Consider the following 24856-nt stretch of genomic DNA (forward strand, 5'->3'; position numbering starts at 1 on the left):
TTGGAATCTGTTTTTATTTCCCAAAATAGTCACATATAATGAAAACTATAATAAACATAAATGGAAAAAGGTAAGAGGAGAATAAAAAGACAATTAATAAAGATTTCCTTTGGAATGTTAGCTGTGTGGAGATATATATATATATACTGCATACTGTATATATATTTTTTTTCAGGTTTTCTGATGCCAACATACTTCCATCCCAACTCGTCTAAAATGGATGATGAGACAAGTTGACTGGTGATTTCAGCTAGAATTGTCCTTTTTTTTTTTTTTTAAGTGATCATTTGGTCTCCAATTTCTGTCCAAACTCCTTGATGGTGTCGGTGGCCTTGTCCGCAGCTTTCCCTATGGCTGCCTGAGTGTGTCTGCCGGCTTCTTGAGCAGCTTCAAAGAGTCAGAGTGAAGCAGAGGAAAAACAGTCAGGAAGTTAAACAACAAATCATCACCATTGTATTGTATCAAACTTTTGTTATCAACTCACATGCAAACTTATGACTGTCAGCATATATACTGTATTTATGTGTGTATATACAAAGCTCATATTTAAACAAATTTAGTTTATAATTTTTTGTTAAAGGAGGTTGCACTTCAACAATGGGATTCACGGTGGAGTGCAAGACACAAAGTCCATTAAGCATAAAAATGTGAAAAGGTAGCACATCCCAGATTTCGAAATCGAGGAGAAAATACAAGCATTTCACTGGCTCCTTGATTTTGAAATCTGGGATGATTTCCATTATTCCTGTAACATTTGGAGGATTCGGTCTCTAAAACCACTTTCAACCAAGTTAAAATTTGTATTTCTATAGTCCTGTATTACACACAGTGTTACACAAGTCAAATAATAGGTCATTTCAGGAGCTCATCTTTCATCGACGATTAAACATTTAATTTGGGAGCAGAGTTTTTTCATCCTTTGACAGCTTGTGACTAACTCCTGCCTGCTCAGAGTCATATATATATATCCATTGTCACATCATAAAGCTTCAAAGACAGAAAAGTGTGCACTTTACCTGTGTTGGCTGTTTCTTTGGAGGAGTCTGCCACCTGCTGCACAGCTCCTTGAGCTGCCTGCACTGGAAAACACATGACAGTCAGGGACGTACAGTGACTGACCTCAGGAGGAAAAAACTATTGCAGTTAACACTTTTGCTTTTTAATAATTATTCTACTCTGGTAAACTAATTAAAAGTCCTTTACATGTGACAGACAATTTTAAACAGTTGTGAAAAATAAAAAGATTTACTGGAATGTTTTATCTATGAAGTTGCATTTTTCAACCAATACCATTGTGAAAAGAAAAGCCTTAACCAGACCAAGCCATCTTACAGCTGTAGCTCTACCTGCAGTGTCTGTGACTCCCTTCGCGGCCGAGTGGCTCGTGCCTTTCAGGCTCTCAAAGGACTTCTTGAACGAGGCCATGGCTCCTGTTTTTGTCTCCCGTGGCGTCCACACGACCGTCTGAGCCGACAGCAGCGGGGGAGGCTGTTTAATACCCTCTGTTTGAGCCCGACACCACCGAGCCTGCACGTTCCAGCCGGATTAACCCAAACAAAACCCACCCAAAGAGGCCCGATCAGACTGGCATCCCAACTATGGCAAAGTCCTGCCAAGGGCCAGAGCCCGCTCAGCAGATTTCACACATCCTGTAGTCAAACCCCCCCAGACAAGAGTGAGCAAAAAAAGGGAAACATGCGAGGACGACGCATAATAGATCCTCATTTAGACCAACAGGCAGAACAAAAACAGAATTGGTTACAAGAGGTTTAAAATCAAATGAGTGATCAACGTCAAAAGTGAGTTTGATATCAAACAACACTAACAAATGGTTTCTTTTTTTACTTTTTATTTACAGAGGAATGTATGTCTGGCTTAACACATAAACCTTTATATTGACAAGTCCTGCAATTTAAAGCACATATTGATATGACAACCATTATGATTTTCAAGACATAATATATTGACTTTAACTCGTTAAAATCTTCAGTAACACACACAAACACACGCACACACAAACATGTATACTCTGCCAATTTCAGAGATTACAGATTTACTGGAATGATTTCACAAGCAACTATAAAGATACAATGTAAAAAACTCTTACTTCAAAAAAGTTCAAAGAAATTCCCAAAGAAATGCAAAAAAATAGAAAGAACCCACAAACAGGCATTGTCGACACTTAGGAGGATATTATTGTTTTTCATATCTGCTTGCAACCGGACATATTTATTTTTTCCCACTCCCAATGAATGTCTCATTGGAAGATGATGAACATCTATTGCACGTTTCTAAATACAGATACACACAAAGTACAAAGTCACAAGCCCTGAATCTGGTCTCATTTCATTGGGAGGGAGTCAAGGAAATGAGACAGAGAGGACAAATCCTACATCTCAATAAATACCTACACCCAACACATTACATTAATAACATGACATTTACAATATATAATAATAAAAGATTTGTCTTGAAGGAAGAACATTTTTCAGTGGGAATGCTTGTCTTTTTTGTTGTTTTTTTTGCAACGGGAGTATAATTGTAATAGATTCAGCGTTTGTCCTTTTTATTATTAGAAATATTATTGTGCTGCTGGTTGGTTGGTGGCTTGGAATGGTGCTTTTATGCTTCTGGCTCGTAGTCCTGGCTCCCCTGGGGAAAGAATTTAAGAGACAGGTCAAATCCGTAGCACAGAGAAGCTCCAGGTTAAAATTCAACAGTAAGCAACATGTTCTCGCCTTTACCACCTTGTTGGCGGCAACTTCTTGTTTTTAAATAGAAATGTTCTACCTCCGACTCACAATAGGTGGGTGAACGATACGTTACTGTCCATTGGTTTGGAGAAACTTCGATTTTCCCTTAAGGATTCCCTTAATTCTGTTGAAAAGACTTAGAAACCTCTCCTAAACCATACTGAATCTCTGACCTCCTTGCCTGCCTGGTTGTGACGACTGAGCCTCCTTATTTGTTTTATTGGATTGGTGTCGTTGTTTTTGAACTTCCAATTTTTTATTTACTTTATTATGTTATTATTATTATTATTAGATCATTTCATGTGCGTAGTGTTTCACTAATTTTGGTGTCACTGTTGCTTTAAGTCTCTAAAATAGAAGACTACTCATTTGCTCTGTGATTTATATGCCTTGCAAAGTTCAAATAATTCAACAGTAAGACTTTGATTAATACTTAATTGCATGAAATTCGTCTTAAATCGGTTTAAGAAGAATATATCTAACAGAGGGCTTATGGTAACACATGATCGTGGTCTGCTGAAGGTAATGATGTCACTCTATCACAGCTGTGAGCTCCTCTGCTGGTGCCCGTCTCCGGCCTGCAGAGGGCAGCACGAGCCTACACCAGCTTCAAGGACATGTCGTGAGCACAATCCCAGCATCCTTGTAACCCTGCACACGCCTCCTCCACGCACATGATCATACCAAAAAAAAAGAAAAAAGAAAAACACAGCCTCCAGGAATGTGCAGTAGTCTTAGGTCATCTAATGTGCTCACAAAACCAAGAGTGATACTGGAAGAGATTTTTATTTTATTTTTATCTCTAAATCCTCCCTAAGAGGGCTTGGTTCACTCTGCAGCACTCCATATTCACAGCAATGCAGGGAGACCCTGACATTACCCACAATGCACGAAGGCAGAGAGCGTCATCACCACACCCATTCAGACAGAGCTCGCACATAGCTGGTGTAGCAGAGGATGGGGGAGGGGAAGGCGATGCGGAGGAGAGGAGTAGGAGGGAGAGATGGAGGAGGACATGGATGACACAAGCTGCTGCCTCTGAGAAATTCACTTTTAATTTGCATCTCAGGGAATATCGCAGTCTCATTCCTTTAACTGATGAACGCAATATTCCACTGATGGAGGCTGTGAGTGGAAATTAAAAGAAAATCCGACTAAATGCACTGAATTAAATGAACATTATTAGCAAAAATCTCCTATTAAATCTTCATCCAACTGAAGCTGATTCTGAATATTTTAATATTCTCTGAGAATATAATAGTTTTCTGGCTAAAAACATACCTGATGCAGCACTTTAAACCATTATATATACTATACTATATATTATGCTTTCAACATTATGTGCATTGTGTGATATTTGTATTTACTTAGCTATTTAAAATCTGGTTTCAAAGCGATAGTTTCTGCACAGTTCGTCTCGCCCCTGACAGCCAAATTCCAAAAATAACCATCTGTGTCAGACTCGCATCCTTCCTCCACGCACGCACACACACACACACACACACACACGCATAGACACTGACACACACCCAAAGCTCAGTGTAGGTAGGTGGTGCTATATTCACTGTACTCGCTATGTGGCAATTGGCTTGTTAAGCGGTCCGTTTTCATTTCCAGAGAAAAGAAGAATTACCTCAGCGTGAGTGAGCTGTAGTGTTTGTGTGGGACAGAAGTGGGGGGCAAGTGTGGAGTGCTATTGAAATGCAATACAGCTAAAATGTGTAACCATGCAGAGCTGGTGAATACTGATGAGCATCTATCTACTGTAAAGTGTGGCTGCACTCCAACGTTTTACAGTTTTTTACAGGCTTTTGACATAACATACTGAAAGCTATTTACAATGAAATCATAGTTCAATTTGAACACAGAGACATGAGATGCTATATTGTAGGGCAGAGACATGTACTGTATGTGCTTGGTGTGTCGTGTTGGCTGATTACCTGCTGGGTCTCGTCATATGTCCCTTCTGGCTCCAGCATCGCCTCTCCCTGGCCCTCCATGGCCTCCTGCCCGTACTCCTCAGGCTGCAGAGACACACACAGGAAGACAGAGATGATGAAGACAGAAAAGATCTACAGTAATAGAGGCAACTACACATATTTGTAGTTTTTACATATTTGTAGTACATCATCATTACATTCGAATCACACAGCTCAGCATCTGATTTTCCAAAATATAAATACCCATTGATCTTTGAAAAACCCAGAAGGTGGTTTAACAAACACTTCAACTCTTTTCCAATGAAAGTAGTTGTCGCAACACTGACAGCCCGTCGCTTCAGGTCTCTCCCCCAGAATGATCATTATGAAGGTAAACAATGCACAGGGCTATTGTTAATACTCACAGCTATCAAGCTGTACAGGCAGGTTGCCCGTACAATACTTATTACAGTCCTGCAACAGCCAAAGATACCAGATATTTTTTCCCTTTTTTTGTCAGAGCATTGGATATATTGATTGCTGTTGGGATGTAAAGAGAATTTCAAGAAATATAACAACAATGCTTCTAAAATACGTTTCACACCCTAGCTTTAAATTGCAATGGTATAGTTCCTAATCCAGGTAGCCTGTAATATGTCATTGCTCTTTTTGTATAACAAAAGAAAACATATGAATTGTGCTTTATTTTGTATGAAAATATAAAATAATAGAAGTTAACATCAACATCCACAAATATGATACCGTACCTACCTATGATACCCTTTCCCCACCAAAATAAGCATGTATATGCAGTGTTTTTAAACATGGGAAAATATGCTAAAAATATGCGATAGACTCCGTTCCCATTGCAAGTATGCCATGCCGTTGCACTGGCCTTTCCGTTTAGTTTTTTCTGATGTGTCATGGTCGACGTCATGGCCGGCCAGGAGCATAAGCAGGTTAGTAAACAGTGAAAACGTTAAGGTGGTTACTTCTTTATTTAATATCTGTTACTTATTCAGTGTCTCTTTCAAACTCTCAAAACAGAGTTGGTGATTGATGTAAAAGTGGAAAGACTAATAAAGACGGTTTTGATGAGTTTTATTTTGTTTCTGTTGAGTTTGACTGAAATGTGTTTTAAAATGAGTTTTAAAGGTAAAATTACTGTTGTCTGACTGGAGTCTGGTGGCTTTGAGGAGAGCATATTAATTGTATGTTTTGTATGTTAATAAATTATAATAATTTTCCAAATCCCTGTTGATTTTATTTATTATATTCACTTCAACGAGCGTCATAGAATCGCATCGGAAAAGGGGTGAAAAAGAGCACCTCGCGTTTTTACAGGACTGCCCTGAACACCCCGAATTGGAAAAAAAAAATTCAACTCAAAGCAGAAAAAGTGCCCGACGCGTGTAGCGTTTTTACTCATTATGGTGACCTTAGCTGGAAGTTGTTTTCATGAATTTAAACTGTACAATTAACTATTTGGGTTGCGTACCGTTCATGATTTGTAATAACGTTAGCACTCATTTGTTGGTGGCCTAGCAACATATAAAATAAAAAGACTCAGCAAACAGCAATAAAATGCTCTGATCGGGCAACAAAAAGGCAGTGCAGTGCACCTCATGTTTTCCACCAGCAAAACGTGTTCTGTCTGATCGGGCCATTAGTCTCGTACTTCTCTCACTTGTCCAGTCTGTGGCACTCAGCCCAAAGCACACTAGTTTTAACTGAGGACATAAATCTTTAAATATAGCTAACAAATACATAATTTCATTTTCCAAAAAGGATAAATAACTTCCTAAAACAGCTGGACACTGTGGTTTTCAGCAAACGTTACTCAAACAGGAGGAAATTGTGCATTTATTGGGGACTATTTTCAGCTGTGGACTAATACATATCTGGTGCTCCCAGAGAATATTTACAACAGCCGGACAACGTGGGCTGATTTAAAGTAAAATATAGTCGCCTGTGTTAATTATATTAAGGGTCACCAAATGCAACGATGTGGCTCAAAGACGTGTTATTAATCATTTTTGGGAAACAATGGAGGCACAGAGGAGTAAGAAATATCCATCTCTGGATAAAAACATACTTGTTAGTAGGATCAATTCATTGTTGGTTTTGTTCTTTTTATAGGTTTCATTGACAAAAGGAAAAATATAGAACACCCCCAGCCTTATCTTTTGATATTCAAAGTGACGCTGATATTGATTGATATCGACACTGACACGGCTCTCTTTCTTAGAGCTTCCCGAAGCAGACAGCGCTCCATCTTTGCTGCACCTCCTACTACAAGCCCTTAAAACAAAGCTAGTGGGTCAGCACACATTTATTTTTAAACCCAGCACTAATCAAGTCAATTAGGTCAGAGAAGAACAGACCATAATCCTATATACTGTATCAAGCTGGTGTTATTGCTGTAAGCCCACCAACAAGATTAGCATGGCCTTAGACGCTGAACAATGGGAAACCACCATAAAGACATAACTAATCAGACGGATCATCGCCTGAGAAAAAGTGAACATGAAAAAGGCTGTTTATGTGATAACAACAGTAGAGAATGATGTTTTTTTTTGTCTGATTGAATTCAGTCGAGACTCAAGCACAAGAGAAGCCTTATGTGCAGACCATTTAGCACAGGTTTCTCTTAAAAAACATTATTTGAAGTATTCAAAGTGAAATATTGTGTATAGTGTACGTGCAATTTTAGAGGGCAGAATACAGTTACAGAGTGGATATTCAGCACAGCATATAACTGAACAGTAGTGGCTGCACATGTAATACGAATGTCAACAGTTTAACAATCTGTTGTCAGGGTGTTGAAATGAGTAGTTTTATCACTCAGATAGTGCCTCTGAGAAGCCTATTAGAGCAGGCTGTCAGATTTACTAGATTAGCGAGCGAGTGGAGAGGGTCCAACTCTGAGGGATGACGGCTTCGGACAGCACGAGGACCTTTCTGTTTCACTGACAGTCTGACAGCAAAAGATGAAATGTCAGCATGCCGATGACGCACAACCAGGTCATTTAACAAGCAAAAAAACAACGAGTAAAATGTATACCACTCAAATTTCCAAGCTTGGCTATAAGTAGATTTTTCCAATACTGTTCCAGGAGACATTAGCAGAGGTCTTCAGGGGGTCAGGGTACTATAATGGAAAAGCTGTGTGTTGAAGAAAGCTGATAGTCCCACAGAGAGACTGTTTGGGGTCATTCAAAGCACCTGAACAGTGAAACAGGCTCTGAACTGAAGCTACAGACGTAGGCAAAATTGTTGGTACTCTTCCGTTAAAGAAAGAAAAACCCACAAAGGTCACTGAAATAACTTGAAACTGAGAAAAGTAATAATAAATAAAAATTTATTGAAAATTAACTAATGAAAATGAGACATTGTTTTTGAATTTTGGTTCAACAGAATCATTTTAAAAAACAAACTAATGAAACTGGCCTGGACAAAAATGATGGTACTCTTAACTTAATATTTTGTTGCACAACCTTTTGAGGCACTCACTGCAAACAAGCGATTTCTGTAACTCTCAATGAGACTTCTGCACCTGTCGACAGGTATTTTGGCCCACTCCTCTTGAGCAAACTGCTCCAGCTGTCTCAGGTTTGAAGGGTGCCTTCTCCAGATTGCATGTTTCAGCTCCTTCCACAGATGTTCAATAGGATTTAGATCAGGGCTCATAGAAGGCCACTTCAGAACAGTCCAATGTTTTGTTCTTAGACATTCTTGGGTGTTTTTAGCTGTGTTTTGGGTCATTATCCTGTTTGAGGACCCATGACCTGCAACTGAGACCAAGCTTTCTGACACTGGGCAGCACATTTCGCTCCAGAATGCCTTGATAGTCTTGAGATTTCATTGTACCCTGCACAGATTCAAGACACCCTGTGCCAGATGCAACAAAGCAGCCCCAGAACATAACCGAGCCTCCTCCATGTTTCACTGTAGGTACAGTGTTCTTTTCTTTGGATGCTTCATCTCTTTGTCTGTGAACATAGAGCTGATTTGACTTGCCAAAAAGCTCCAGTTTTGTCTCATCTGTCCAAAGGACATTCTCCCAGAAGCTTTGTGGCTTGTCAATATGCATTTTGGCATATTCCAGTCTCGCTTTTTTATGATTTGCTTTCAACAGTGGTGTCCTCCTCGGTCGTCTTCCATTAAGTCCACTTTGGCTCAAACAGCGACGGATGGTGCGATCTGACACTGATGTACCTTGACCTTGGAGTTCACCTCTAATCTCTTTGGAAGTTGTTCTGGGCTCTTTGGTTACCATTCGTATTATCCGTCTCTTCAATTTGTCATCAATTTTCCTCTTGCGGCCACGTCCAGGGAGGTAGGCTACAGTCCCGTGGACCTTTAACTTCTGAATAATATGTGCAGCTGTAGTCACAGGAACATCAAGCTGCTTGGAGATGGTCTTATAGCCTTTACCTTTAACATGCTTGTCAATAATTTTCTTTCTCATCTCCTGAGACAACTCTCTCCTTAGCTTTCTGTGGTCCATGTTCAGTGTGGTACACACCATGATGCCAAACAGCACAGTGACTACTTTTCACCCTTTAAATAGGCAGACTGACTGATTACAAGTTTGAAGACACCTGTGATGCTAATTACAGGACACACCTTAGTTTAACATGTCCCTATGGTCACATTATTTTACATCTTTTCTAGGGCTACCATCATTTTTGTCCAGGCCAGTTTCATCAGTTTGTTTTTTAAAATGATTCTGTTGAACCACAATTCAAAAGCAACAGCTGATTTTCATTAGTTCATTTTCAGTAAATTTTTATTTATTATTACTTTTGTCAGTTTCAAGTTATTTCAGTGACCATTGTGGGGTTTTCTTTCTATAACGGAAGAGTACCAACAATTTTGCCTACGTCTGTATATGTGTAAAACAAAGCCTTAGTGCAACTGCATTACTTTCTATTTCAACTGTATAAAAGTTGTCAATCAGCAGTACATTTTGCAGCATGAAAGCAGAATCATGCTGTGGAGCGTACTGTTTTTATCTTGTCAGCGTTGAGAAACATGTTTTTGACTTAAATACACAAGTGAACTTTATCGCAAAAAAACATGACCGTGTTTCCTCTGGTAGGACAGCAAATGTCGGTGCTGACAGCAGAGGAATAAAACCGATGCGGACCAGTAACTCTATGTTGAAGTGACACGCAAATTCATCAGCCCGTGTTTATCCCTGCTGTCTAAATCTGGCTCTGCTACAACCACAGTCCTGTCCAGACTTTAATGAACACAACTTGCAGCAAGTTGCCAACTGTAAGTGAGGCTCGGATCTGGAACGGAGGTTTCTTTTCCTCTGTCACTTGTTCTCAGGCACGTGTGCACAAACATATGTAGGCTCAATCAAGAATAGCATAAGCTGCTGTATTGTTAACACGCATATACAAGGCAGTCTGTAGTCATTTCATTATATGCATACAATGCGCTAAAGCGCTCCACACTACATGTCAACATTCACCCATTCACACATACAGACAAACACATACATTGATGGCAGAGGCTGCATCAGTATCTAATCTAAATATTCATTCACTCACACATCAATGGCATAGCCTGCAAGAGTTCAGAATCTTGCTCAAGGACACTTTAACATGCGGACTGGAGGAGCCGGGGATCGAAACCGCAACAACCCCCTCTACCTCTAAGCCACAGCCTTCTGCGTCACAGGAGGAAGTTTTGCAAAGTTTAAAAAAAATAACCCTGATGATGTCACTGAGGACGCTATTGGTGTTGCATTATGGGAAATGTAGGATCCAGTGTTTTAAGGATTAAAAGTCAGGATATATCAGCCGCCGCCGCTTTGATTACGACCGCTTTTTTTAAATCTGTGTCTTGTGAGTCCCAAAACTTTGTGGAAGTGAAATATTAAATCGATTGAATACCCTTTTAAAAACCATTTTTCAATTTTGAAGCATAAAGGATGTCTTTCAATGCGTTTTGAAGTTGTATATAGTATATATGCAGCTCTTTACATTGTGTAAGAAGGGCCATGGGGTTTGGTAAAGTTTTGTAAGTCTTATTGTACTGTGTATTACCCAATCCTACCATCTGAGAGATTTAAAAATATTCAAAATATTGATTAAACTACACAACTTATTGATTAGTTGATGAACAAAAATTGAAAACAATTTGAGTGGTGAGTTTTATCGAGCAAAACTGCCAAATATTGACTGGTTCCATTTTCTTAAATGAGAGGATTTGCTGTTTTTCTGTTACTATATACTGTATATATCTTTAGGTTTTGGACTGTTGGACGGCATAACAAGCTTTTTGAAGACGGCATATTGGGCTCTGGAAACGTATGATATACTGTATATACTTAAAAAATCACTATTTTTGAAAAATGGTTTATAGACTAAAAAAACCATTTATAGATTAATTTTATAGATTAGAAATCATAGGTGTTTGCAGCCCTGGTTGTATATACTGTATACCCAAAAATAACATCGAACAAATGCAATACTGACCACAGATATATATTACATAAAGCTTTTGAATATGCTTTGCTAAAGGAGCTGGAGATTTTAAATATGCAGTGCCGTTCATCACCTCTGATCGTTTCGCAGTTAAGGGCCAACTGATATCCTGTGAACGCACTGCAATACTGTGTCGGATAACAGGAACACACTGCAGAAACTAGAACAGCGAGTTACACTTCACTGTGTGTGCAAGCAGGGAGCTGATGGTGAGTGTAATGGCGTACATACATTCATGTCAGCAGGGAACTCGTCCTTTTTCCCCAGGCCGGTGGCAGCGACGATGTTCCCGTAGGCTCCAGTGGTCTTCTCAGCCACTGCAGAGACACACAAACATCATGTAAACACACGCAGACGTAACATTATCTCAACAGATTCAGCAGACAGATTAAAAGCATGCACATGATGCCTGCCCTCTTTTCTTTCTCAATTGATTATTGCACATAATGACCACTTACAGATGCCCCTACTATACACAAACGCTCCCCCATTACCATAATGAATTTGCCATTTCCCAGTTAGGAAGTGTCTTCACTGTAATGAAACTGAGCTTGTTATTGCTGCAGCAATGATGTTTAGGTTTGACTGACAGAGGGAAAACTCACCTGTGCTCGCGCTGTCTTTGGCCTTGTTACCTGAATTAACAAAAAGAGAAATTTGTTAGAATAGTTCCTTCAAGTCTCATTTGACATTTTGCCTTTCAAGATGAATTATCTTTTGTATGTGTGTGTAGATACGGGAACTTTACACTTGTCTAACACTAACCACTGAAGCACTACTGCCATTCATTCAGAGTTTTAGCTTGCCGTGTACTTTCTTAAAATGAACCTTGATAGGTCAAATATTATCTACCTGACTGCATGATTCATGACACACTGATGCTACTGAAGCCCGACATGAAAAGCAGTATTAATTCAAAGATACAGCACTGCGGCGTCCTGCTAATCACCGTGGAATGTAACTAGCATGATTCACTTTTCACAATTGTCACTACCAACCAATCAGTTTTCATATAAGTGATGCAGTAACACTTTTGTTTATTCAGTTTGCCACAGCTCCAGAGGTAATAGAGAGCAATCATGGCTGAAGCACTTGGGTTTCTTGGTACTTTCATAGGGAGGAGTTATTAAACTTTGTGGCCGACTTAAAACCAAAACCACTAATCAATCCTCTGACCTTTGGCTGATCTCATCCATCTACTCTGTACTCCATCAAGCTATTTGGTCAATCAACTGTGTGCCCACTGGCCACTCAAGCATTGTCCTCCTCTCTGCTGTGCAGCAGTCACATGTCTTATTGGTCCCTGAGGGCCTTTAAAAGCCAACTGAGAAAGAGAAATGAAATGATGATGACGATGAAGTACAGAGCCGTCGCTACAAAAGGCGATCCTCAAAGCAAAATGTACATCTAAGATGTGCATCCATTTAAGCATCTGCTCTGGTGAAGTGCAGCTACCGCACTACAGCTACACTAAACACAAATGGATGGTAGCTGTGGGTACATTAATATATATCTATATATCTATATATCTATAGATATATATATATATATCTATATATATTTATTAATGTATATATATATATATATATCTATATATATTTATTAATGTATATAGATATATATATATATATTTATTAATGTATATAGATATATATATATATTAATGTATATATATATAGATATATACATTAATATATATATACACATACATATAAATATATGTATATTTTTTTATTTATTCACTTCATTATATTTTCATAGTAAATACAGTATATATCCTTTTTAATTTTATGTTTAGCTATTTACTTTCAAGTAATTTGTATCATTATTATTATTTTATACACTGACAAATGTTCAGTTTGGGGGAAGGTTCTGTGTTATATGTATAATCTGTTAAATGCATAAAATCAATAAATGTTTTTTTTTTAAATTCTCCCATAAATATATTGAATATATTGAAACAGATTACTGAGTGTTATTATTTTGCAATGCAATTCCAGGCTGTAGCTATGGTTTAGCAAATGTTAGTATCAGAGATAACTGTTTAAATTAAAGTGTGGAAAAGAGCTGCCATATACTGAGACTGTCATAACAGGGTACATGGATGCTCTATGAATGAGGCTGTTAGTTGTGACATTAAATGGCATCTAGTACAGCAGGCTTTTCTCATTTTCGCCTCTCCTCGCCTTACTCAGGCTGTCTGCTCAGCTCAGCTGGGTGGGCGGTCTGCAGCAGCTGTCAAAAGGTGGGCCACAGGCCTATCAGATCACTCTTACCCCTCCTCCAAGAGGGGCCTTCAAGCGAATCATACGCAGCTTTCTAGGGCATCGCTACACTCAACAAGCAGCAAGCAGAAGCACAGAGATGCCACAGAAAATGCTCCTTTCCCTCTCTGTGTGCCACAGGCAAGAGGCGGGATGAGACGCAGACGAAAAAATGAGCCCGCACGTGTTTTGACTGCAGATTGACATGTTTGGTTCTGGTGATGAGTGACAGGGACACGGTGCTAAGTATGTAGGGTAATTGGATTCTATCTAAAACGCAGACACATCGGACAACTTCTCCTGGAATACCCGATGTCTCTTGAACGCACCCAAGACATACTGTCACCGAATCAATGGCACGGGCACCGGCCCGTAGCTGTAGCACTACCAGCAGGGATGTCACTGGAAATTTGGGCCGTCTGACAACAGCTCAAGAACTGGCAAAATAAATATATTTAATGGCTGGCAGGCTCCAGGGCCCGCATTCAGCTCTGAGTCACCTGAGTCATCTGGCCCTTCCCCCCTTCACCCCTACCGGACCAACTGTAAGATGACAAGCAGAGCTGGCCAATATGGAAGACATCATGACATGGGCTTTGTCACTATAGACATACAGTTGGTGAAATCACTATAATAAAACAAGTGATGTTCATTACACTTAATGTAATGAAACACGAAAATCCAAACAAAATCTACTTCCAGCCTCTGAAAATGTTCTGTTTTTCTTTCTCTTATGTAACTATAAACAGTAAGTCTTTGGGTTTTGGACTGTTGGTTGGACAAACAAGCAGTTTGAAGTAGAGCTGCAGCGTTTAATTGATTAGTTGTCAACTATTAAATTAATCGCCAACTATTTTGATAATTGATTTGAGTCATTTTTTAAGATTTTTTTTTTTAATTCTCTGATTCCAGCTTCTTAAATGTGAATATTTTCTGGTCTCTTGATTCCTCTATGACAGTAAACTGAATATATTTGAGTTGTGGATGAAACAAGACACACTGATCATTATTTTTTCTAATTTTCTGACATGTTATAGACCTAATCGATTAATCGAGAAAATAATCGTTAGTTGCGGCCTTAGTCTGAAGATGTCACCATGGACTCCTAGGAAATTGTGATGAGCATTTTCACCATTTCCTGACATTTTATAAACCAAATGATTTATTGAGTAACCAAGAAAATAATATATTAGATTAATTGCTAATGGAAATAATTGTTAGTTGCAGCCCTAGACATATTAAAACCAAAATACACAACTCAAATTAGGTTCTCTAAAATATGATTCAATATAATTTTCTTCAACATTGAATACACTGAGCTTGCTATTAATTATTTAGACAATAGGACTGGTTAGCATTGGCTATTGTGACATTAAAATTTCATTATTTCAGAATGATTTGACACCATTAAAGAATACCCCTGAATTATTGCCCGGCAACACAGCTAATTAAATTATGCATAGCACTGCCTTTACAAGTCAGGGGCGTTAAGCTGGAATATGATGACTGTGAAAGTTGTCATTTTTTAATGTTGATGATCAAAGAGATGAGACAATGGTTTTGTCAGTTTCTATTGTTCTTTTGCCCAGCTGCTCGCTAACCTTTTCCAGGTGTCCATCCGCCTCCGTATCACATCTAAAGCAAGTGAAATAGATTGGGGCGAATAATCTAAAGGCCCATATTTGGCAGTTGCACTTTAGAATCATGCAACAGAGACACTGATCTGTGCAGATCGCTCTGCTGTAATGGTGTCCATTACAAATTAAGCTGCTCTGTAAAGGACAAAAGCAGAGGCCTTTAGTCTGTTCGTCTCCAGGAGGTGACCGCGGGCTGAGACTGTTTTACAATCTGCTGCTGTCCAATGCACTGACATGTGGCAAGAGCAGCTCCCACCATCCTGCTGCCCCACCCCCACCACCACCACCACCCGTTCCCATCTCCCGCCTGTAGCCCAGTCAAGTCAGGCGAGAGGGCACCGAGGACGTTCAAAGCCTCGTATCACATCACGCACGTCAAAAATAACTCCAGTGCATCCTTTTTTTTTAAAAAACCTCTGGATAGTTAGATAATACAACGGGTAAAATTGCTGATTATTTTGATATTGCATCAGCCTAATAAAGTAAAACAAATATATTGATCAACTGTCAGGCTGATTTATTTATTAAATTACAGCATACTAAACCACTCTGAATTTTAAGGAGTGCACTCAGCTGTACTTATCGTGCCGTACACTGTAACACATCAGTCGTTTTAACTTGCACCACACATTGAGTCCAATAAAACAACTGCAGTTATACAGAGGAAATCATGGAGGTGTAATAATGTCACCTAACTGTATTATAATGATACTGAACAAAGAGGTTAAGCAACACACACACAGTCTTGCTGGTTGCTTACATGTCAGAGAGAAGCAGGATTCTGCTATTTATTGTGCCAATAAAAGGAAGCTATTGTATAATTCAACCATTTGTTTCAGGGCATAATGAGGATGCTGCAGGAACTAAATTATAAAATACTCCCTGCTGATTTGTTGCCTGCTCATCCATATAGGAGGAACAACTCAATGTGCCTGGTTTGCATGTAAAATAACCCCCTGTGAGCAGATTTGTGATCATCTTACCTACAAACATTACTCCTTCTTTAGTCTTTTCAGCTGCAACCGCAACTCCTTCCTTGGTCTTCTCTGCGGCCACAGCCATCCCCTCTTTCGCTTTAGACAAACCCTTCATAAACACATCCATCTTGGCCGAGTAACTGTGGAGAGACACCTGCTGTCAGTCACCATCACTGCTGTCACTGTGTGTACACATCATATTTTACATGCATGTGGCATTAAATAGCTCATATTAATAACCAGTTTTAAGCATATTCATTTCTATCTATTTCTACAAGCCTCTATGGATGTCTAGTCTATTATAAGACCACTCACCATCACTGCTGTCACTGTGTGTGTACACATCCTATTTACATGCATGTGGCATTAAATAGCTCATATTAATAACCAGTTTTAAGCATATTCATTTCTATCTATTTCTACAAGCCTCTATGGATGTCTAGTCTATTATAAGAGCACAGTAAATGAAGGCAGCACTGCCTCCTGTGGTAGATCCTGGCAGCTGCAGCAGCCCCAGCCATCAGGCTGTAGTAAAACCACTCTGTTCACTCATGCATTCAACACCCTTTTTTTCCACATCCTCGTCAAAGCATGAAATATTCAAAAGGCAAAAAAAAAATTCAATGAAATGGTTAATTGTGGAGGCGCTCATTAATTATTGCTCGCCTGTAATGCTACTCTCTGTGGCAGAGAGATGGCAGGGCTGCTCCTGGGAATAAAAAAGAGCAGGCCCCTTTTTAAGGAGACTGTACATCATCATCTCATTCTACATGTATTGCAAGATCCTACACAACGTTGCTGCTGGGGGGGATGGGAAGCACGATCTATACTATCACATCTACACTATCACATATCATATATCTACACGCAGCACGGTTTTTGTGGATATGTAATCTGAGTTTGTCCGATCACACGAGGGGAAGCATTTAAATAAAACAGACGAGGCTGCAGACTAACAGCTCGGATTATATTCTTACATTACACACCAATAATTCAGAGTCTCATCCTATCTGATTCAGGTCAAGCCTTTTAATTGTCACATGCATATATTCACGGTGTCGACTAGTGCATTATATTCCACACACTAAATTGAAAATCTGACACGAAAAAGCATTATAATTTATATATATATATACGTTGGATAAGAGCTGTAATGTGTTTTACGCACGGTGCCATCCAATGACGACGCACACACATGCACGGTCCCCACAAATGGTGGTGACCTCTATATGATTAAAAACTCTTAATACCAATAAAATGAATGCAAGAAAAAAAAAAAAGGAGTACTTACCTATTTACAAATAGCCGTCGACTTGTCCCCTTATGATTGATTCGCACAGTCGAGTCACACTATCGTCTAAATGGGAGATATTTTCAAATGATCACTAGGTGGGCCTTCCTCGGGCTGATCTTCCACCAACAGGGACAGCCCCCTTCACGGCGTGGTTGAGACTATCACGTCGTCACCCCTCCTCTTCCTCCTCCTCCTCCCTCTCTCTCCACCTCCATCACTGGTTAACTCCACTATTGATCACCCCACATGTCAACTGGTACAGCGAGGAGAGTGACTTTAACAGCTCATCTTGACCCTTTTCTATTACAGAAGTTAGATCATGTAACATGGCTGTAAAGGAATATTTGACACTATATTTATTCTAACGTGTTTATCTATTCTTTTGTTGTTATACTGTTTAACTTGCACCAACAAAACCACCTCTTACCTCTTACACCTGGCAATAAACACGATTCTGATTCTGATTCTGATAATGTTGACATTGAGTAAAATAATATGGACTCTGGGTGCAAGTATTATCTCGCATTTGTCAACATTTGATAAATAATATAATGCTAGAACAAACTTTTTTGTCCCTTTTCTATTACAGAAGTTAGACAACGGTGTCCATCACGAACAATCATGTTATATATGGCTGTAAAGGAATATTTGACACTAATATTGACATTGAGTACAATAATATGGACACTGGGGGCAATTAGTATCTCGCATTTGTCAACATTTTAATAAATAAAATAATGCTAGAACAAACTTTTTTATTTAGACTACTTGACCTACTTTTAATGGATTCTCTTGGACTCTATTTTTAATTTGATTTATTTACTGTATTGTTATTATTATATATATCTTGTCCTAATTGTTTATTATCACTATTATGTAGTCATATTATTTCTTTATATTAATCTTGTCTCTAAAGGTGGAGGCTTCAGATAAGCCCAGTGGTTTTTTTGCCTCTTCCTGCACTGTATATCATTATTTTTTGTTATGTTGTATAGTCTTAAATTGTGCAAAACAAATAAACAAATAAACAATTGACAATTTAATTTTGCTACCGCCACCCCCATGTTACACTAAAAACTGGTGCCATTATATTGTCTTTCATTAATCCACATCCTATTACACTGTTAGTGTAATGTCAAAGTAGTTTACAATAATATGGACTATATGGACAATAATATGGACTCTAGGTGCAACTATTATGTCTAATTTGTCAACATTTAATAAATAAAATAATGCCAGAACAAACTTTTTATTTAGACTACTTGACCTACTTTTAATGGTTTCTGATGGGACTCCATTTTGGATTTAACTTTGCCACCTTCCCCCCCAATATTGCACTACAAACTGGTGGCATTTTATTGCCTTTCATTAATCCACATCCTGTATAAGTGTTATGTCAAATAGTTTATTGCATATTTATTTTTTAACTGCCCCAAGTAGGCAATTAACAGTGAGGTGGAAGACGTTTCAAACCAATTATCCCACTCCACTACTGACATGCGCAGAACAGGAGCGTGATCTGAGGGCGATACCATTTTGTCTAAGAGATGGGGGTGGACTGATTCAGTATGAAACATTGAGGCTGTGCTGTAAATATATATATATATATTTTTTTTAAGGTAATTGACGCTTGGAAAAGAAAAACAGTCGATATAATTATCTCTTAACCAGAAGTAATTCAACAACACCAGAAAGATTATTTCATGTTAGTAGCCTGTATATTTTCTACACCGAGTATTAGTCCTTAAAAAGGTCACGAGGGGATTTCTGCCGTTCATATTTAATTGAATCACGAGCTCGTGAGTTTCTCGTGCAGTGAACGTGCCTCAGCCAATCAGAGCAGAGGACGACCTCATATAGAACCATGGTGGTGATACAGAATCTAAGCATCACCTTAGCATCACGACCTGATGGGATCACGACCTGATGGGATGTTCTATATTATAGAACATCCCATCAGGTCGTGATGCTTTTTAATGGACAAAACTACAACCAGAAAAAAAACACAATATTTCCCTGGTTTCCAACATCTATCTCTAATAATGTAACAATGCTCAGAGGGACAGTGTTGCTGTCGTCTGCCTGTGCAGTATTTCAGTTTTTAAAGGAAGGTGTGTGATAAATAGGCAAGATTTTAGTCCTTATTGTAAGCTGTCACCTTGAAAAATAAGCCTGTAAAAAAAATAAAATGTAAGGCCACTGAGGTCTGTTTACAATGTGTGTAGATTGCTTTAATACTGCTGGAGCTGGATTCTGCACGTTTCACTGAGCTGAATCACAGCCTTGACGTACCACCCCCTCCTTTTTCTGACGTACTTGCAGTGACGACATTGTAGTGGGCGAGAGGGATTGCGAAATCCTCCTTCCTCTCCCCAACTCCCCCCCTTCCACAGTCTGAGGAAATCCCAGATAGCAACCTCTCCTTGAAATCCCCTTGTCCCTGTCTCATCTGGTCTCGGTGAGCATGAGTAGGCACTGCCTGGGTTGTGGTTTTTAGCCCGGCATGGACCTGGCCATTGTGTGCCATTATGTCCTGTGAATTGTAACATTCACCTTCCATGTATTGGTTTTGTCAGGATAGGTAATAAACTTTGTGTTGTGGGTTTGTAGGGCAACAAAGAGTAAACAATCACCATGACCTCATTTTTTCCACCTCCCATTAATAACATATTAGTGTGATTTGTGTGCTACCACAATCTCTGCTTTGAACAGTGAGTAGAAAGCTTCATCCTTACAGTAAGTCCCAGTCAGACGCTGTCCAGGGTCCTGAACATGAAGTGCATCTCTGTCCATGGTGCTGAACCGCTTCAGCCTAAACCACACAGCCCTGCAGGATAGGGTGCAAGATATAATAAGGGGGTTATTATTAATGTCTTCCATTAAAACACTGCAAGAAAACTTAACATACAGTTAATCCACATACAGTTAAAGCTGCTTTCAGCCCATAGGTGCAGTAGGTATATTGAGCATCTTGGTTTCCTCACTGACTGTTTGCACTTGTGAGCCGCATCTGCCCTCTTGTGGTGTTTTGTGATAATAGCAGGCTAATCATTTTGCATTTACAGAATCCTTTACTGAAATTGCATATGGATAGTAAATGCAAGAGCTGTTTATGAGACCACATCGTTATGTTCTCATAATAACAGAGACACAATTTAATTGATTGCTAGCAAACATGTAGTACCCCATCTTAGCATCTTTTGATAAAAAATATTCAAAGCAGCATTACCAAATGTACTTCATTAATTAGAACAACAACAACATTAATTTAAATGAAACCCAATTCAGGTAGAATTCCTGGACAAAATGAGTGGGTGGATGTTTGCACATGCATTTTAATTTAAAGCACATAGAACAGAATATAATAGAATATATCTTTATTGTCCACCTTGGTGGAAATTTATCTTTGACTCACCAAACACAATAAATAACATAAAAAGCAAACAAGCAGTTACTAAAAATAACACATAGACAAGGTCATATTACAAATTAAAACTGATTATGTCAACGTCGGTGGCTTAAATCTTCTCAGTCACTTTGATGAGTTAAAGGTCTTGTTGATAACATTTTTATATAGACAAATATATATAAAAAATAAATAGTATATCCACAGAGCTTTTAGAAAGGTGCCGAATAAAAGCAGGGCTTTTCCTTAAAAAAAAAAATATATATATAATTAGAAAATAATAAAATATTATGATTAGAATTATTAATCATTTTAAAAATGATGGTGGGTCCAAAATTAATGTTTTGTCTATCTCTGTGGAAGATATCTGACGTTTGGTTTCCGCTTCTAACAGGGCTTGTGAGCCAATGGTAAAACAACGTTGGTATCCGTGGTATCTCTGGGTTATCAGTTAGGCCAGGCCGTTATTGTAAATGAGAATTTGTTCTTAATTGATTTGCCTGGTTAAATAAAGCTTAAATAAAAATAAAATAAAAGTGTGGAAAAAACGGATAAACGGCTTGTTGTGAAGTGAATGCAATGGAACGGGGGAGGGAGAATGCGACATCCAGTGGCTGAATGTTATCAATGCTATCAATAGCACCTTTAAGAATATTGATGGCATTTGGGATTAAGGACTTCTTAAATACATTTTTAGTTGCCAGAGGGACTCTATGGCGCCTCCCCGAGCTCAAGAGCTCAAACTGGCTGAGGAGAGGACGGGAGCTATCTGCCAGGATGCTCCTCGCTTTCTTCCTCATCTTTTCTGTAAAGAGTTGAGGCAAGGGCTTTGCAAACTATTTTGCTTACCATTGACACAGTCCTAGAAAGTTTATTCTTAGATCTAGAGTTTAAGTAGCCGTACCAGGCAGGAAGGTGAAAAGTTCGAAAACTAGTTCTAAAATCTGCTGACAAACACCGAGGCCACTAAGAAGATAAACTCGCTGTGAGCATCTCTTGAAAATATGCTCTGTATTTTCAGAGAAGCTCACCAGGGTGTCCAGAACTGTATTTAAAGTTTTCTACAGTTTCAACATCAAGTGAAATTGGCTCTGTTTTCAGATATGGTTTTGTGCAGATAATTAATTCTTTTGCCTTGGCCACAGTGATTTCAAGCTGGCTAATACAACACCATGTTTGAAGGGTCTCAGTGTGGGACAGATGAGGCAGCTTCGTCTAATGGGTCTGTTCTCTGTAGAAGGCCAAATAAAGCCATGCCATCAGCATACTTATAACAATCTAAATCATTTCTCATTGATTATAAATTGGTTGGTAAAGAGAGAGAATAGCAGCTCAGGGGAAAGAGCAGCCTTTGTGGGCAGCCTGAGCTCACAGTGAGCGCGTCGACATGCTCCTCCTGACACAGTCCCTCTGTGGGTGGCAGGAAAGAAAGGCTCTGATCCACGGAACTGACCCCGTATTGATGTTGAGATCAATGAGCCTTTTCAGGAGAATATGTATTTTCATTGAGTTGAAGGCTGAGTTAAAATCCATGAATAGAACTCTGGCATACCCTTTAAAAAGCTGTTTTGTAACTGTATCAAATGGATTCAGCACAGCGTCGTCTGTACTCCTGTCGCTCTTATAAGAGAACTGGAGTGGATCTATAGTGGTCGGTGTGATGGTCAAGTGGCTGGCCAGAACTCGTTTGAGTTTACTTTTAATTAAATGTGCTATATAAACTGAAGTTCCGTGCCTAGACCTGAGTTACTGTTTCAATAGCCAATACCACTACTGTGTTGATCATTAGGCTCAAGGTATAACCAATGTTTTTAAAACATCCCAGAAGTAATGCCACCCTCTCATTAGCCCCATTTACTCTCCCATGCCAAGGTTGTAATGTAACGCCGTTCATCTTGCTTAGAGGCCATCCTTACCATAATACTACTTTAAGAGCAACGGAAGTCAGACAGCGGCTGGCGGTACCACGGTTTTGCACTCTGCGGCTCACATTACCGCATGTCGGAGAACTACGGTGGCCTTCAGGTAACGTAAATACATGAAAGGCTCTCTCTAGAGCCAGTGTTTGGTTTGTCCGTTCTGGGCTACTGTAGAAACATTGCAGTGCAACATGGTGGACCTGCTCCCTATGTAGATATGAAGGGCTCGTTCTAAGCTAACAAAAACACATGATGTTTAGTTTCAGGTGATTATACACTAATGAAAGCATAGTTATAAATATTATATTCCATTTCTGCCAATAGATCCCTTGAAATGTTACACACTGCTCCTTTAAAACTGTGATTAAAAATGAAATCTACAGTAAAAGTGACCATTGTGATAACATGCTGGTTAAGTACAGTATTACAGTATTCTTTCAGCTAAAAACAAAACTAAACTAGGCAAGCTTACTTTATGTGGTGCTCTTTCACAGTCACAGCACACAGCTGGGCCTCAGCCACAGCATCAGGAGGTCAGCAGATTCATCGAGCAGTAGGCTACTCTCCTCAAAGGAGAGTGCTTAATGTATGGCCAAAAAGTTGCTGGATTTATTGCCAGGCTCCTCTTTTGAAGTCCCTGAAGGGGTCTGAGAAGTTGCCAAATCTAGTGACACAGTTGCTAAGATGTAAAAGTAGGGAGGGTTTCAAATCAGCCCCATTGGGTTGTGCATGCTCATTTTAACAATGTGTGTCAGTTAATTAGTAAAAATCACTTTTTCTACACTTAAAGAATGACTCACCAAGTCAATTTACCAGGTTCAGTACATATAAAAGAGGTACTCACTTCAACCAACAGCTGTGATGTCATACTAACTTGTCATATTGGTTTCTAGTTACAATAATTCTCTCAAGAAGGATTTTCAGGTTTACTTTATCATGTCACACACAGCCTAATCAGAACAGCTCTTTCTGTGATACGAACAGCCACATTCAGACCAGTATTAGTAAGATAGATACTTCTGCGGTCGAGGTGACCAATGACTGTGGGACTAAGTATTGAAATGGATACTAGGATCTAAGGCGCATGACTCAGCTAAGATACATACATGGAAAGACACACAGTCCCCATCACAAAAGCTATGCTTTTCACCTTTTATACCGATGACTGGCGTACAAATACACCAAATCAATACATTCTAATGTATTCTGATGATACAGCTATAATATCTCTGTTAAGTAACTCAGACAACCCTGGGCTGCACCAACATGGCGTGAACAAATTGGTCGAGTGGAGTGACAGTAATGCTCTTAAGATTAACACAAAGAAAACGGAAGAAATTGTATTTGGTTCACCATCTGACTCTCATAAAGTTCCTATTGTTATTCAGAACAAAAAAAATCCCGCAGGTATTTTCATATAAATATTTGGGCGTAATGATAGACCATCTGTTATCTTGGAAAGACCACATTGAATTTGTCTGTAAAAAGACAAAACAGAGAATTTACTTTCTCCGCCGCCTCAGGTCTTTTGGGGCGAGTAAACAAACTCTTCTTTTGTTTTTTACTCCTGTGATTATGAGTGTTCTACATGGTACAAGAGTTTGTTCACTACTTAGAGTCAAAACTGCTCCACCAAATGAAAATCTGCTCAAAGACTGTAGGTCAACCCCTTGAGAAATTCTATGAATCAGCCTATCATAATAAAATATTAAGGCTGGCTAACATCATCGTCTCTGACCCCAACCATGTTTTTAACAGTGAATATGAATTGTTACCATCAAATCGGAGATACAGGGTTCCACGATTTAATAAGGTTAGACTGAAGCACTCTTTCGCACAGTCAATCCTAAAACTAAATATGGAGCCTAATCCCAGATCAAATGTACGTTGAAGGGCCCTGAATATCGTCTTCTGTGATTGTAATGTTTAAATGTATGTATTCTTGTTTCTTGTCTTTGTCCTTTCTGTGATGTTGCAAATGGAGCTGCTGTGATGTAAAACAAATTTCAGACCTGTCTGGCAATAAAGTATTATCGTATTATCGTATCGTATCGTATCGTATCGTATCGTATCATGGAACTTCATATAAACTAGACATACTGTAAGGTAGGATTCTGGAATGTTGACCCAACTGCAATGCATGCTGGGAATATTGGACAAGAGGATTTGCCAAATTATGGTTAC

The 24856-nt window shown here is 39.0% G+C and overlaps 2 protein-coding genes across 2 annotated transcripts; both read right to left on the reverse strand.

Annotated features, from left to right (window-relative positions):
* On the reverse strand, window positions 1–1505 carry adirf (adipogenesis regulatory factor). The gene is made up of 3 exons (XM_074648214.1): window positions 1347–1505; window positions 1017–1079; window positions 1–387 (listed from the first exon to the last, which is right to left on the reverse strand). Exons 1-3 carry the CDS (start codon window positions 1423–1425, stop codon window positions 284–286), a joined length of 246 nt encoding a protein of 81 aa, XP_074504315.1. The 5' UTR covers window positions 1426–1505; the 3' UTR covers window positions 1–283.
* A 327-nt stretch (window positions 1506–1832) lies between these two features.
* Window positions 1833–17506, reverse strand: sncb (synuclein, beta). The gene is made up of 6 exons (XM_074648213.1): window positions 17345–17506; window positions 16060–16193; window positions 11781–11810; window positions 11407–11492; window positions 4694–4777; window positions 1833–2652 (listed from the first exon to the last, which is right to left on the reverse strand). Exons 2-6 carry the CDS (start codon window positions 16178–16180, stop codon window positions 2623–2625), a joined length of 351 nt encoding a protein of 116 aa, XP_074504314.1. The 5' UTR covers window positions 16181–16193; window positions 17345–17506; the 3' UTR covers window positions 1833–2622.
* Window positions 17507–24856: the final 7350 nt, after the last annotated feature.

Source organism: Sebastes fasciatus, chromosome 10 (genome assembly GCF_043250625.1).
Source record: "Sebastes fasciatus isolate fSebFas1 chromosome 10, fSebFas1.pri, whole genome shotgun sequence".
NCBI lineage: Eukaryota > Metazoa > Chordata > Actinopteri > Perciformes > Sebastidae > Sebastes > Sebastes fasciatus.